The sequence below is a fragment of the Narcine bancroftii genome, chromosome 6, assembly GCF_036971445.1.
Source record: "Narcine bancroftii isolate sNarBan1 chromosome 6, sNarBan1.hap1, whole genome shotgun sequence".
In the NCBI taxonomy this organism is placed as follows: domain Eukaryota; kingdom Metazoa; phylum Chordata; class Chondrichthyes; order Torpediniformes; family Narcinidae; genus Narcine; species Narcine bancroftii.
The window spans coordinates 128,751,336-128,765,759 of NC_091474.1; the positions used below are offsets into that span (position 1 = coordinate 128,751,336).

General features: G+C 39.9%; 1 protein-coding gene across 3 annotated transcripts in view; it reads left to right on the forward strand.

The window, feature by feature from the left end:
* The window catches only part of prim2 (DNA primase subunit 2), a 289,744-nt gene that overhangs the window by 159,088 nt on the left and 116,232 nt on the right, over positions 1 to 14,424 (forward strand). For all 3 annotated transcript variants that reach the window (XM_069886087.1, XM_069886089.1, XM_069886088.1), the window contains one exon: positions 14,163 to 14,230. In XM_069886087.1, coding sequence (XP_069742188.1) covers positions 14,163 to 14,230 — 68 coding nt within the window. The remainder of the gene's footprint in view (positions 1 to 14,162; positions 14,231 to 14,424) is intronic.

Consider the following 14,424-nt stretch of genomic DNA (forward strand, 5'->3'; position numbering starts at 1 on the left):
GGTGGTTTGGACTGAACTCTGTGTGTCTGCGGGGGCTTTGGAAGCGCTGGAGGCAAATCTTCGGATGCATGGTGACTCTGGGGGGACTCCCTTTTACTTCTCTCTATCTGTCTTTAAGTCTGACTGCAAGAGTCACCGAGGCAATTCCTGCCGGTGGTGAATCTGTCTGCCTTGCAGCAGGCAAAAAGAAATTTCATGTAATACAATACTGTTTTATTACTATGATAATAAATCAATCTTGAATGTACCAGGGGAACAGGTTGTGGTTTATGATGACAAGTAGCAGACACTTAATTTACAGCCAAAAAGAAATGTATCATTAACAAAGTGTTTGTAAATAGCGCACAATACCAAAACAGCCTACGGGGTCTACTCATGGACTTCCATGAATCATAATGTTTCCCTTTAAAGTGGTGCTATTTCTGCAGTGGTTCCTTTGAACATATGGTTGTTATTTATCATTAATCAATCCCAGTCATTTATTAACAGTGTTGGTCCAGGCATAATTGTTGTTGGAATTGCCTGAATCATACCCAATTCAGAATAGAGGTGTTATTTAAAATTTAATCTTGCTGGAGGGGATAAGACGTGTTGCTTCAGCGAGTGATCATGTCCATTGGTCGAAAGGGATTTGCAACTTTCAGAATTTGTTGGTAAAATAGTATAATAATGAAAATGCAAATAATGCAGCTACTGGAAAATGTTAACGAAACAAAGCTCTGAACTGCATACATCAGCAACTTGCTGATTACTGACCCAAAGCAGAAAAATTAGTGCAAATTGTCGGCAGAATTTTGTGTGTGTAAAATAGGATAACCCAAGTCTTGTCAGTAATGTATGCAAACTCGATAAGAAGTAAATAGTGGCCAAAATAGTATTTAAAGATTTTTTCTCTTTGAGTTTGATCTCTAGCTTCTAGCATTTTTCTTAGTCTATGTAGTTTCATCTGCTACTTTTTTAATTTGAGTATAGTTGTTATGATATGAACTTTATTCAGGTGCCCTTTTGAGTTCTCTCTGTGAGGTCTTGTGTTGCTGCATGATGGTGGCACTAAAGACCAGCAGGTAGAGCTGCTGCCTCATCACTCCAGCAACCCAGGTTCTTTCATGATCTCTGCTGCTGTTTGTGTGGAGTTTGTGCATTCTCCATGCGACCACGTAAGTTTTCTCGGGGATCTTGTTCCCTCCCACATCCCAAAGTTGTGTGGGTTGGTGAGTTAATTAGCCACTGTAAATTGCCCTTGTGTGTAGATGAATGGTAGAATCTGGAGGGGGGTGATGGGAATATAGGAAGAATAAAGTGGAGTTGTTACAAATAGATGTTTGGTAATGACAGAGATGATGGGCTTTATGCTTCAGGATTCTATCTTATATTCTGATAATAATGAGCTAGGAGAGTGTCAGATTACAAAGGTAGATTTTGACAGCATGGAAAGAGGTGGAAGAGACAGAAAATGCTTCAGCCTCATCATGTGAAGAAACTGGTGGTTGAAATGTAATAATTGTGGGATGTATGAAAAAGACAGATGGGGACAAATGCAGCAGACCTCACAATCAAGGAGGGCTTGCTAAAAATGTTAAATGGGGTCTTTGGTCGAGTATCAAGTACTTGGCAGAAAATCTCACCTGGTCCCTTAACACCAGCTCTATAGCCAAGAAAGCCCAGCAGCGCCTCTACTTCCTGTGAAGGCTGAAGAAAGTTCATCTCCATTCTTAATACATTCCACAGAGGATGTATTGAGAGCATCCTGAGCAACTGCACCACCGCCTGGTTTGGAAGCTGTACCATCTCAGACCACAAGACCCTGCAGAGGATAGTGAAGTCAGCAGAAAAGATCATTGGGGCTGTCTTCCTCCTGTGAAGAGCATCTAGAGCACATGCACTTGGAAAGCATCAAACATTGTGAAGGACTTCACACACCCCTCATGTAAACTTTTCTCCCTTCTGCCAACTGGTAGGAGTTACCATAGCACGTGGGCCCTTGCGTCCAGAGTGGGCAACAGTTTTTTTCCCTCCTCCAAACCATCAGGCTCCTGAATTCCCAGAACAGATGTGGATAGTGTATCGTGGACTTTTGTTGTATATGTCTTAATATTTTAACTTGTATTTATGTAAATCTTCTCCATGGTCCTTGAGAAACATTATCTCATCTTTACCGTGCAAATAAAGGTGAGTTGACTTGAATGATACAATATAATTTAGATTGACGGGGAAGGTATAACTTTTGTTAGAAATTATGTGGTATAAGACGTCTGGATGAGATGAAGATTGAGATTGGAACATTAGTGACCAGTCAACTGATCATTTAAATATGAAGGACATGAGGGCATTGTCATTGAATGGTTTTACAGCAAGTGGGCGATTATGGTTGGAGTCATTGTGGTTTGAACCCCATGTCTGTGAGCCATCAGCATAAAAACTGATGGAACCAGAAGGGAGGTGGAATTGGGATTTCAAGGCAAGCCAAACACCCACACTCTATTTTGTAGGCCCAAGATGCCAGTCATTGTAATTCCCCTCTCCATTTCCACATAGACATGTCTGTCCTCTGCCTGCCTATTGGCAGCGTGAAGCTAAACGTTAACTTGAGAAACAACATTACACATTCTTCCTGAATAAACCAAAGGTATCAACTTTATCACCGTTATCCAGTTCCACTGTTACCATTTGTCCTTTACCTGCTTCATTCTCACTTTTCTCTCGAACCCTTCTTTTCCCCGCTCCCCTGCTCCCTGCTTCAATCTGACTATCCACCTCTCCCAACGTTTACTGTCCAGTTATCCAACAACCTCAGCCCCCATCTTTCCTTCCCAGTTTTATTCTTGAAATCTCCCCTTTCCTCTGTGGTTTCAATAAAGGGCCCAGCTCTGAAGCATTGACCATTTCACTCTGTGGATGCCACCTGACCCACTGAGTCCTTCCTGCTTTTATTCACTCAAGATTCCGGCATCTGCAGTTTCTCAACACTCTCCCCATTTTACTGACTGTACACATATCCCAAGTGTATAGTTAGTTCCATTCCCACATCACTTTTGTGAAGAAATGACTGTTTCTTGGTATCCAGGCTCTCAAGTCTAGTATTTGTGGCCCATCTATACTTGTCCTTTCAGAAGATGGGGGTGATAAACTGCTAGGGGATTTTAGGAGTCAACCACAGAGGATGGGACCTGGAGTCGCATGTCGTTCAGACTGGTCAAGGATAACAGATTTTACCCCTAAAATGAACCAGATGGGTTTTTATTAGTCTGGAAATCCCTTCCTGTATTGGGAAGGGTTGTGGCTGTCATGTGACAGCACTGCCCCCCTACCTAGTCAGAGGACACAGCTGCCAATCTGTCCCACCCATTAGTGCGCACCTTGCTATTGGAACCAAGTAAATTACCTGGACTGGACACACCAGCCTTCCTGTACTTGGCCTTGGGCCATTGGCTGTTGTAATTGGATGAACTCTCCTGGCACTGAGCCATTGACTCCTGCTAATGGCCTGGGTTGGTCTCTCCAGCACCATAAAGGTGCGATATGTTCTTTGTTCTTTCTTTTTGTCAGCTTTGGACCACCCTGCTTCACTCCAGGCCTAGAAATGTGAAAGGGCACTGGAGAAATTATTGGTAAGATGTGCACTGTTAAAAGGGTTGGGAGCGTTTAATTAGTGTCCTTTGTAGCATAGAGCTGTGCCTGCACTGAGTCAAGGGGTGGTGGGGCATCGAAGTGATTTTTTTCTTTGATCATTGTATGGTTGTATTTTGTTCCCATGCTATTTTCCCCATGTTCGTTATTAATTGTCCACTATTACTTTCCCACGGCTGCTGTAAACTGTGTGTGTGTGTGTGTGAGCATGCACGCTGCACCAGTTTCCATTTCCCACACTTGCCTTAAGTAAATAAAATTCTTCACCATCAAAACTGTGTCCAGAGTCCTTGCCTTTGAAACCTACCAAACCTGTTTCCTCACTCACAACTCTGCCACAAGGTTTCCAGTTATTCAAATTCCAGAATATTAAATTCTACAACTCTTTTTTAGATATATAGCACAATTACAAGCCCTTTTGGCCCACGAGACTGACCAATTACAGTCAGTTGACCGAACCCCCCCCCCCCCATTACATTTTGAATGGTGGGAGGAAACTGGAAATCCCCATGCAGACACAGGAATGTACAAACTTACTGACACTGTGGGATTCAAATCTGGGTCACTGACAGTGTATCAGTGTTGCACTAACCGCTACGCTAACTGTACCGCCCTCACTGTTGTGAAAATTGATCATATTCATCTGGATTACTGCTAAGACAATTTAACTGCTGAGTCGCCAACCAGATCTCTGCACCTTTCCATCTCCTCCTGTAACCCTGAGATACACTCACCTCCATTTCAGCCTCAGCTAACCCCAAATGTAAACACTTTATCCTTGATGTTCTCTCATATGACCCTAAACTCTGGAATTCTCTTCCTGAACCTGTTTACATCTTTATTTTCCTTTAAGACTTGTTTTGAAACTAATCTTCAACTGTAAGCCTTTGTTAATTTTCTTAATCCATTCAAGTGACTTGTCACCAAAATTTTCTTGATTGTGCTTATTGAAGAGAAATAATACATTTAAGAGTACCATACATTTCAAATTTGTTTTATTCAATATCTGTCATCTTGCCTATTAAAATTTTTCAACTGAAGATGTCATGGCTTTTCATGATACTCTTGCAACTTATCAATGCTGAAGAATTATTGGCATTTATTTAATTTGGTATTCAAAATACAATTACTTTTGAATCTACCCCTCCTTTGAAGCCTATTTTACTCCAGCCCTTATCAAAGCAATGTATCACTTCTGCTTTAGTGTGAAATCTTACCATTTCTGGTATAGTACAATCTATTTTTGCACACTGAAGAATATTTTAACGCAAAATTTCCAATTTTATCCAAAAAGGAAGGAGCTGAGATTGGATGAACTAATTTCACATTGCAGCTTCATGGCTGATCAAGGGGGAAAAAAAAGAAATTTTACTAGCTTTAGCTAGATTCAGATGCAAATATACGTACAGGAGGCAAAGAATAGCTCATGACCATGTTGATTTCAATCTATTTCCAACAATTTTGACTATCATTTATGTGCCTGGGATTGCCTAATCTCGGAAGCTAAGCAAGCACAGGGCTGGTCAGTACTTGGAGAGGAAACGGAGAGGAAACCACCAAAGGGCACCTGCTGTAGGTTTCTGTGAGGGGCACTGGACAAAGTGGCGACTCTCTGTTTACCTTATGGTAGACAAAAAGTTAAAGAATTTCATGTATGTTGCATTCTAAATGTAGTATTTCATGAAAATAATGGAACCTTTACCTTTAAGGTGAGCCATACTTGAAGACGTCTCTGAACATTTTACAGCAGGAGAAGAGAGAACGGAAGACAGAAACCCATTTATACTGTTAAGTCATAGACCAGCAGAATAGAAATTGACCAAGACAATGTTATTTTTAAAATAATATCTTTATTAATAATTACTAATAATATTACATCTTACTTAACCCCCAACTATGTGCAAATATTCATGTGTATGTATGGATTACCCAAATCATTACAGCTTAGGCACTATTCTGGAAATGTTCAGTCTTAGAAATCTTGTGTTGAAACTCAGAACTTTTAAACTGTTGTTCAGAAGTAATTACAAAGTAGGTGAGACGCTGAGTCATTAGACTGTCTTTAATTCACAAATCCTTGTTGAGTTGCTTCCAGAGAAAAGTTCTTTCATAGGAATGATATTTTACAACTCCTCTTCCTTGTGTAGGGGAACCAAAACTTGTGACTTCCAATATGCTTCCAAGAGCCCGGGAAGGGTCAGACGAAATGACCATCAGAATGGTCACAATCTAAATGAAAGAATGATCCTGCTTTCTTTACTTTGATATGGGTCAATCAGAAATGACCACTACAATGGTCACAGTAGATCGCTGTTTTCCCTGACAAGGAGAGACAGTAGAATTGTGTCCATTTCACACAAAGTCTGTTCATTTCTATGTCTTGCAGATCTCTGGTTACTTATTAATCAATCTTGCTTCTCGAAATGGCTCAATCATATGACTTGCTTAATCAATAATGGTTTTAGTTTTCAATGTCTCAAAAAAAACACGACTCAATAATCAGATGACTTCTGATGGAAAGAATGTTTGTGATAATCTGGCAGTGATTGGATGAATGGGTAGAATCTGGTGAGGGTGATTTCAATAGTTGAATGATAGTCAAGAGGTGTTGAAGGAGGTGAGCACAAACTATGCCAGATATACTGTAATATTGAAGGTTAAGGGAGAACAAATGAACAATCTAATTAAATTTCATTGGTGATTTTAATCAATATTTTGGTGTTGCATCAAGTGATTACAAGGATTCAAGCATGGGGTTGTTGGTAAAGTGAGCATGGATTTCAGTTATACATATGTACTCTAAAACCCCTGGTATCTGGCACAGTCTTCATCAGTACCGGAGCATCACAGGGCTGCGTTTTAGCCCCCGCTAGATTTGCTTTACACCTATGACTGTGTAGCTTGATATGACAATAACACCATCTGCAAATTCACTGACAATACCACAGTAGTGGATTCTATTAAAAAGAGGTGCTGGGTCAGCATACAGGAGGGAGATTGAAAACTTGGCTGAATGGTGCACCAACAACAACCTCGCACTCAATGCCACTAAAACCAAAGAGCTGATTGTTGACTTCAGGAAAGGAAAGCCAGAGGTGTACGATCCAGTGATCAATGGGGGATCAGAGGGAGTTACTATCTCAGGATCTTTTCTGGACCCAATACACTAATTGCATTGTGAAGAAAGCACGTCAGCACCTCTACTTCCTTAGGAGCTTGCAGAGGTTTGGAATGACATCAGAAACCCTGGCAAATTTCCACAGATGTGTGGAGGAAAGTGTGGTGACTGACTGCATCACAGTCTGGTATGGGGACACCAATATTCCTGAGCATAAAGCCCTGAAAAAGGTAGTGGACACAGCCTAGGACATCACAGGCATAATCCCTTACCACCATTAAGAACATCTATGGGGAACACTGCTGTTGGAGGGCAGCAGCAATCATCAAGGATCCACACCACCCAGCAGACGCTCTGTCCTTGCTGCTACCATCAGGAAAGAGATTTGGGTGCTACAAAACTCACTGTTCAGGAACAGCTGCTACCCCTCCACCATCCGACTCCTCAATCAGGGACTCATTTAAGGACTCTTACTTGTGCAGATTATTGATTTTCTTCTTGTTCTCTCTGTATTGCACTGTTTGTTTACATTTTGTTTATTTGTTTACATGTGCACATAGTGTACAGTTTTTTTTGCACTGCCAATAAGTGGTTATTCTACCTGGCCTGCAGGAAAAAGATTCTCAGGGTTGTATGTTATGTCATGTAAGTACTCTGACAATAAATCTGAATCTGAAATTTGTAGGTTCCTTCATGAATAATAACAATTTTTACATTTTTAGATAATTAAATCTCCGCCCACCCCCCCCCCACCCCCCCCCCACTGCAGTTTACAGAGAATGCCTCTGGCCAGGGCGACTCTTACTAAGCAGGGATAAGGAGACACTTTAAGAGAGTCACCCCAACAGCAAAGTGGCATCAACCAATTCTTCATCCTGGGTGACGCCAATGCTGTTCCACACAACTTTATTCAAACAGCTGTTACAAGCAAAGCATGACTCCGTTGGCTGATTATTTCCTCCCAACTTCACCAAAAGTTTATGCATTACTTCAGAGAACATTTACTTTTCCAATTTTAAACTTGAATTTACAGTGAAACACCGATTTTATGTGCCCTAATTTAAGCACGTTCGGATATAGCATGATGAGTCATTGGACTCTGGCATTGGGCTGCCGGCAGGACCAGTGTCATTGGTATATTGTTGCAATATGAAGTACAGTGAAACCCCGATTTAGCGCATCCCCACCTTTTTCACGATTACCATGTTATAATGGAGTTTTATTGTATTTATTTATTTCTTTATCTTTTGATTTTTTTTGCTGGTTGCTTGAATTATGGATAACAGAGTTTTACAGCATTACTTTGATTCAGTTGATATATTTATGATGTTTAATAGATTAGACCAAAGGTCAAATCAACCAAGGGGAAGTCCTTGAGTTTTGATCCATTCAGTATGATAAATTGTCACCCTACAATACTTTAAATTGCACTATTACAAAGCACAGTAGTGGGATTATTAGGTGCCTCATTGTTTTTATCCCTTTTTTTTCACTTTGAGAATGAACCAAATTCTCTTTTGAAAGTTATTCTAGAATCTGATGCCACTTGCCTGTCAAGCAGGGCATTCCAGATTTCCAGATGATGACTTGATTCTGGGCCAAATATCTTCAATGTGGCTTCACTGCTGATTCTCTCTCCAGCAGTGGAAATTTTGAGCACTTCTTGTTTCTTTAAAAAAATCTTTGGCCTTCAATGTTCAAACAGAAGAATTCTATGTTTACACTTAAATGCAGGAAAATTCAGTAAGTCACATAGTGTTCCTTATATAGTAGAAATATAGATATAGAACCAACTTTTCAGGCTTGAGCCCAACATTCAGGTATGAGCAAAAGCAGAAAGGCGCCTGAATAAAATGGTAGGGGAGGAGCACTGGCCCACAGGCAAGAGGTCATAGGTTGATATGGGTGGGAGGGCATGAGAAAAAAAGCTGAATAGTGACGGGGAAAGGGATAGCTCTCTGAATGTAGAGGGCAAGGAGTGGAGAGCTAGAAGAAAGGAGACAGAAGGGATGGGTAAGAGAGGGAGAACGGGGAGTGATGTAATAGAAACCAGAGGTCGAAGTTAATGCCATCCTGATGGACAGTGCCCAAATTGTTCCTCCAATTTACAGGTGCCCTTGGTTTGGCAGGGCATGAGGCCATAGGCAGACAGGAGTGGGGCGCAAAAATGAAATGTTTGGCTGCTGGAAAATCCTTGCCGTTGCTGTGGACAGAGTGAAGGTGCTCAACGAAACAATTTCCCAGTCTGTGTCCAGTTTCTCCAAGTAGTTAAGACCACAGCGGGAGCATCTGATGCAGTAGATGACCCCTTCAGATTCACAAGTGGAGTACTGCTTCATTTGGAAGGGCTGTTTGGGGCTCCGAATGATGGTGAGGGAGGAAGTGCGGCACTTCCTGCGGTCACAGGGGAAGGCACCAAGGGACCGATTAGTGGGAAGGGAAAGGTGGACAAGGAAGTCATGGAGGGGTGGTCTCTATGGAGGAGAGGGGAAGATATGTCTGGTGGTGGGATCAAATTGCATATTCACTAACATAACATTGTCAGGTACAGTAAAATCCCTGGTATCCTCTGGTGATTGGAAGATGCCAGATAAATGAATTTGTTGGATGCGTGAGATTGTGTGATTGGCGAACTAACCACTAGAGGCGCCAATTTAAAATTTTCGTATTTTTTAACCTACTTATTTTCCACTTTTTTGCTGGTTGCTTGAGGCTCCCAGTTGCTTGAATTCCAGGTCACAGTTTTTTACTGTAATATGAATTTGATCATTTATTTTCATAAATTAAAAGGCAATGATTGTACATTCTATGTAGATAGATTACTTTTATGCAATTTAAATTTTTAATCAGCCAAGTTGATTACCTTCATTTTGAATACATTTGTCTTTCATTTCAAGTGTTTAGTTTCGAAGAATGGTAACTTCTATTGCTATCCACTTGTTATTCTTTTAATTTGTCCCTTTTCAGGAACTGCAGAATGTAAAATAATGTTTGAGTGTTGCATTTGAGGGTATCTGAGACCATTGGAGTTGGTGATCCACTCATTCTTTTAATATACATTTAAAATCTCAAGGCAGATTTTGGGAAAACAAAAATCAAAGGAGTTTTCCAGTGCTCCATCAATATTTACTTTCATCCAGCATTACCAATTCTGATACAATTGGGTGTCAAGTAGTAATTGAAAAGTTTATGCTATCTATTCATCAATTCACTGTTATATTTACACACATTGTAAGAGTGACTGCGCTGCAGTTCTTTTCCCACCACGCAATACGTACAAAGGACCCAAGACTATGAAAGCATCCTATATAAATATATTTTGTTTGCCTCTGACAATTTGGAGATTTGAATCTTAAAATGTGTTGTATGTACCATAGATAAATTACTAAAATCATTGGATCTTTGTGGGTATACAGATTCATTTTGCACTTAAGTTCAGATGTCCTCAGTGCTGTATTGTGACAGATTTGAATGTATTGTCAAAACTGAAAAGCTCGTGTAAATTTAGATCTGGCCATTTTCATAATTACTGCACCATTATAAAAATGGAGCTTTCATAATTCCAGAACTCAGTACGTTTGTGATGCACAAATTCCCATGGGTTTGGTAAATTATAACTAACCATTAACTCTTCGTTATTGACACAACTATTAAACGTATAGTTACCTATATTGTGATGTAATTTTCCATATCTTGTACCAAGCTGCCCCAGTTAAATTGCAACATAGCTGTTTATCGTTCAATGTGGAAAATATATCGGATTCACAACAAGTAAATTGAATCTGTCAAGTTACTGATCTATTGCCAATTATCAGTAAGGAGATGGAAGTCATCACCAACAGTACTATTAAATAGTACTTATTGATGCCCAGTTTGTGGTTCATCAGGACCACTTCTCTCCAGATCCCTTAACGGCCCCAGTCCAAACATGGACCAGACAGTTGAGTATCAGAGGTGACCTGAAAGTACTTGATCTTGACATCACAGCAGCAAATAAACCTGGTGAAATTGAAATCCATTAACATCAAGGGGAATGTTTTCTAATGTTTGGAGTCAAAACTACTTGAAGAGAAGATGGTTGTGTGTTGGTCAGTAATTCCAGCCTCAACACATTGGCAGGTATTTCTAATGCCAGTATCCCAATACTAACTATCTTCAGCTGCTTTATCAAATCTTTCCATTATAAAGTCAGAAGTGATCATAACACAATCTTAACTCAGCAAACAAATCAGCCCATACCCTGGAAACTCTTGGGCATGGACTGGTAAGTAACACACAATATTTATGCCATGCAAATGACTAACTGCCATAGAGCTTCGCCACTACATTTGGTGTTCTGTGGCACGTGGCACTGTCTTTGCCACAATATCAATAAAGTGTTCCATCTGCTGTTCCCTTGGCGAAGATTCGTGGACAGCACCTCCCAAACCTGTGACCACTTTCGCCAAAAAGGAAAAGGATTTCACGCACATATCCTCGCAGATGGAAGTGTATAACTGATTCTCCTTAATTGAGTCTAAATCATGAATCTAGCTCCACAGCAGCACTTTAGGAGTGTTTTCACCAAAGGACTACAGCAGTTCAAGAAGTCAGCTCTCCAAAACCTTCTCAGGATCAATCATGCATGAACCATGAATGCTGGTTCATGAAAATGTAATAAATCCAATGAGCCATTGGTGTACAATGGAGGAAGGACCATATAGATATCTGGAACAATAAAATGCCTCAATTGTCTTGGTACCCAAATCATGAAATAAGATCTGGTTTCAGACTTGGAAAAAATAAAATGTATAGTAACAATGAAGGCTTTGGTGGAATTGTTATTTGCTTTATTTTGTATTATTGTATGACGTAAACCAGATTGAGTTTGAGTTCACCTCATTTCAGATGTAGTGAGAAAGGACCCTTTTGCTAGATGGAATTTTTTAATGTGAGGCAGCTCTAATTCAGCAGCAAATATTTGGATATTGAGTCAAGTATAGTGACATGTTCAAAGCCTCTATTTTGTGACCTAATATTTAAACGCTGGATAATTTGCTTTTGGTCATTCGAGAAATTCGACTGGTATTCCCAAAAGCAATTCTACTGATGTTTGTATTGATATTTTCTGGTAATAAAATTAGCTGCTTAATGGAATAGCAGGTTAATATATTGTACAATTTGTTTATTAATTTATCTTCTCCCTCTTCCACTCCCCCCCCCCCCCAAGTTGCCCTTCTGCTGATACCCACCACCCCCCCCCCCCACTTTCCCTTGGTACTTAATAATTCGTCTTATAGTCATTGAGGCATGCATATCATTCAGTTCATTTTCGCTCTTGATCATGTCAGGAAAGTGTTCTGAGATGCAAGTTACAATCTTGCTTTTTTCTCTCTCCACTGAAAACTGTCATCTAAATGCAAATGAGATGTCCTGTGTTTTCCTGGAATGTGGTCTCTTGTGCATCATTGCTGCTCCTTAAGAGGGGAAAGGTTGCATTTGCCTATACAATTTTTTTTTATAAATACATGGTTGAAAAATTGATTTATTTATAAATCAGAGTGATTCGAAGTTTTATGAAATATAAAATTGATGCACAAACTGATTCAAGCTTTTCCACTTTATCATTTTGTAGGTGGGAGAATTGACTGCTTGGGACTGATCAAATAATTGAGATATTGAATTCATCCTCTCCAGCATTGTTAATTCAGAGTTCTAGTATTTCCAATTGTTTTTGAATTAAATAAATTCATTCGTGTCTATTTCTTTGCAAGCTTTCACTCTTTCAATCCACATTTTTTTGTTTTGTATATTATGTTTTTAAATGCAGAAGTATTCAAGGGAAATAGCAATGTTAAAGAAAATCATACAAGTTAGAAGTTTTGGTCAATAAAATGTTTCCTCGTATTTTTGGAATTCCTGTCTGAAAAGAAATTCGACTATTATACCCAGTCCAAGAGGCCTAAACTCTGGTTCTCTATTTCCATTACTCAAAGCATACTTGGCTGCTTATCTCATCACTGAGCATGTGTACATTCCCACAGCATTGAGTTAGCCATGGTAGTGTGAAGGAGAATGACCTCTCCATATCACTACATCAGAATCATTGCATTGTCCCTCAGGCAAAAACTTGGGTATTGATTACAAAGATCCTGGCCTTCAAATGTCATGATGTGTCATGATAGGGTAAAGGAGCTGATGGATAGATGTGCAACGTCCCACTATTTAGCTTCAGCAAGAAACTGGTGTCAGTGGTTGGATAAATAGATTGCACAAAATCACTGCAATCTCCCACATCCTATTAGTCAAACTTTTGCACAGTTTGAGGCCATTCAGCCCTGGAGTCTTTGCTGGTGTCCAAACAGTCCCAAAAACCCTATTCATCTAATTATTTCCCCGTAACCTGTTCTCTTCCAGCTCCCTCTTAGCTGTATCTATATTCTCCCCACCACCAAACTCTAGAGGGGTAATTTTCAAACAACCCCTCATTCTACATGTTTTCCTATGCAGCGAGAAGAGATGTAGCCTTCTGGAGTTCATTTGCCCTAATTTAGAACACAAAATTCAATTCTGAGCACCAGAGCCTTGAATGTTATTTTGAATTTAAATTTGATACAGCATAGGTTGGCTAAAGTGATGTTATTGCACCATAAAAGCTGAAACTATGACCACCAAGTTAACTGACTAGATTTGCATCTCTTTGGTTATCATTGTTTAAGCAATGATCAAAATGAACTGATGGAAAGAGTGAATAACAAAGTCAAAGAGAAATTATTTCCTTTAGATGATGCGTCCAGAGACCGAGAGCATAACCTTGAGATCAGAGCTAGCCTGTTCCGGAGCAGATCCTTCCGTAAGCATAAGGGTAGTGGATATCTGGAACTCTCTCTTCTGCCTCATGTCCTCTTCCCAAGCATTTTGTATATATCTGTTGAGACAAGGAATTTATTGAAGATTTCGGTGATAGACTGTTGTATTAAGGGGAACACAAGAACCACAGATGCCAGAATCTATGAGCAAACAATGAGAAGATGGAAGGACTCAGTGGGTCAAGCAGCATCCAATGGGTCTGGAATAACAAAACTCCGAAACGCTAACTGACCATTTCTCTCCATGAATGTTGCCTGACCCATAGAGTCCCTTCACCTTCTCATTGTTTCCCCCCGCGCATCAAGGGTAGGGGAACAAGGCAGGTGAGCAAACTGAGCATTCAAATTTGAGCACATCTAATAAAATGGCAGATCAGGCTTGATGGGCTGAACTTCTGTCCTAATGTTCCTGCCTGTCCTCCTTGTGAAAAAGTGTACTTTTCTAAACTTGTAAATAAGAACAGTTGACCTGAAGAAATACATTGTGTTACTTGGAAATTTCTATTGTGGACTTGTTAATTTAGCCTTTTATTAGTGACTTCATTGGAAAATTATCTTTTTTTCTGCAGTTGACATCAAGATCATTGCCTGTAGTACAGTCAGATGAGCGACTACAACCTCTGCTGAGTCACCTCAGGTAATAACTCCTTTTACAACTACCGGTACTAAAATGCAGTAAACCAAATTTAATCCTGCACTGATTACTAATATGATGCACACATGATCTGAACTTTAATGTCAAAGAAAATGCTTTCGCCGCAAGATTGGTATATTTTTCTTCTGTATTTTTAAATTGCTTTCATAAGCAGTATTTCACAGATATTTCAGCAA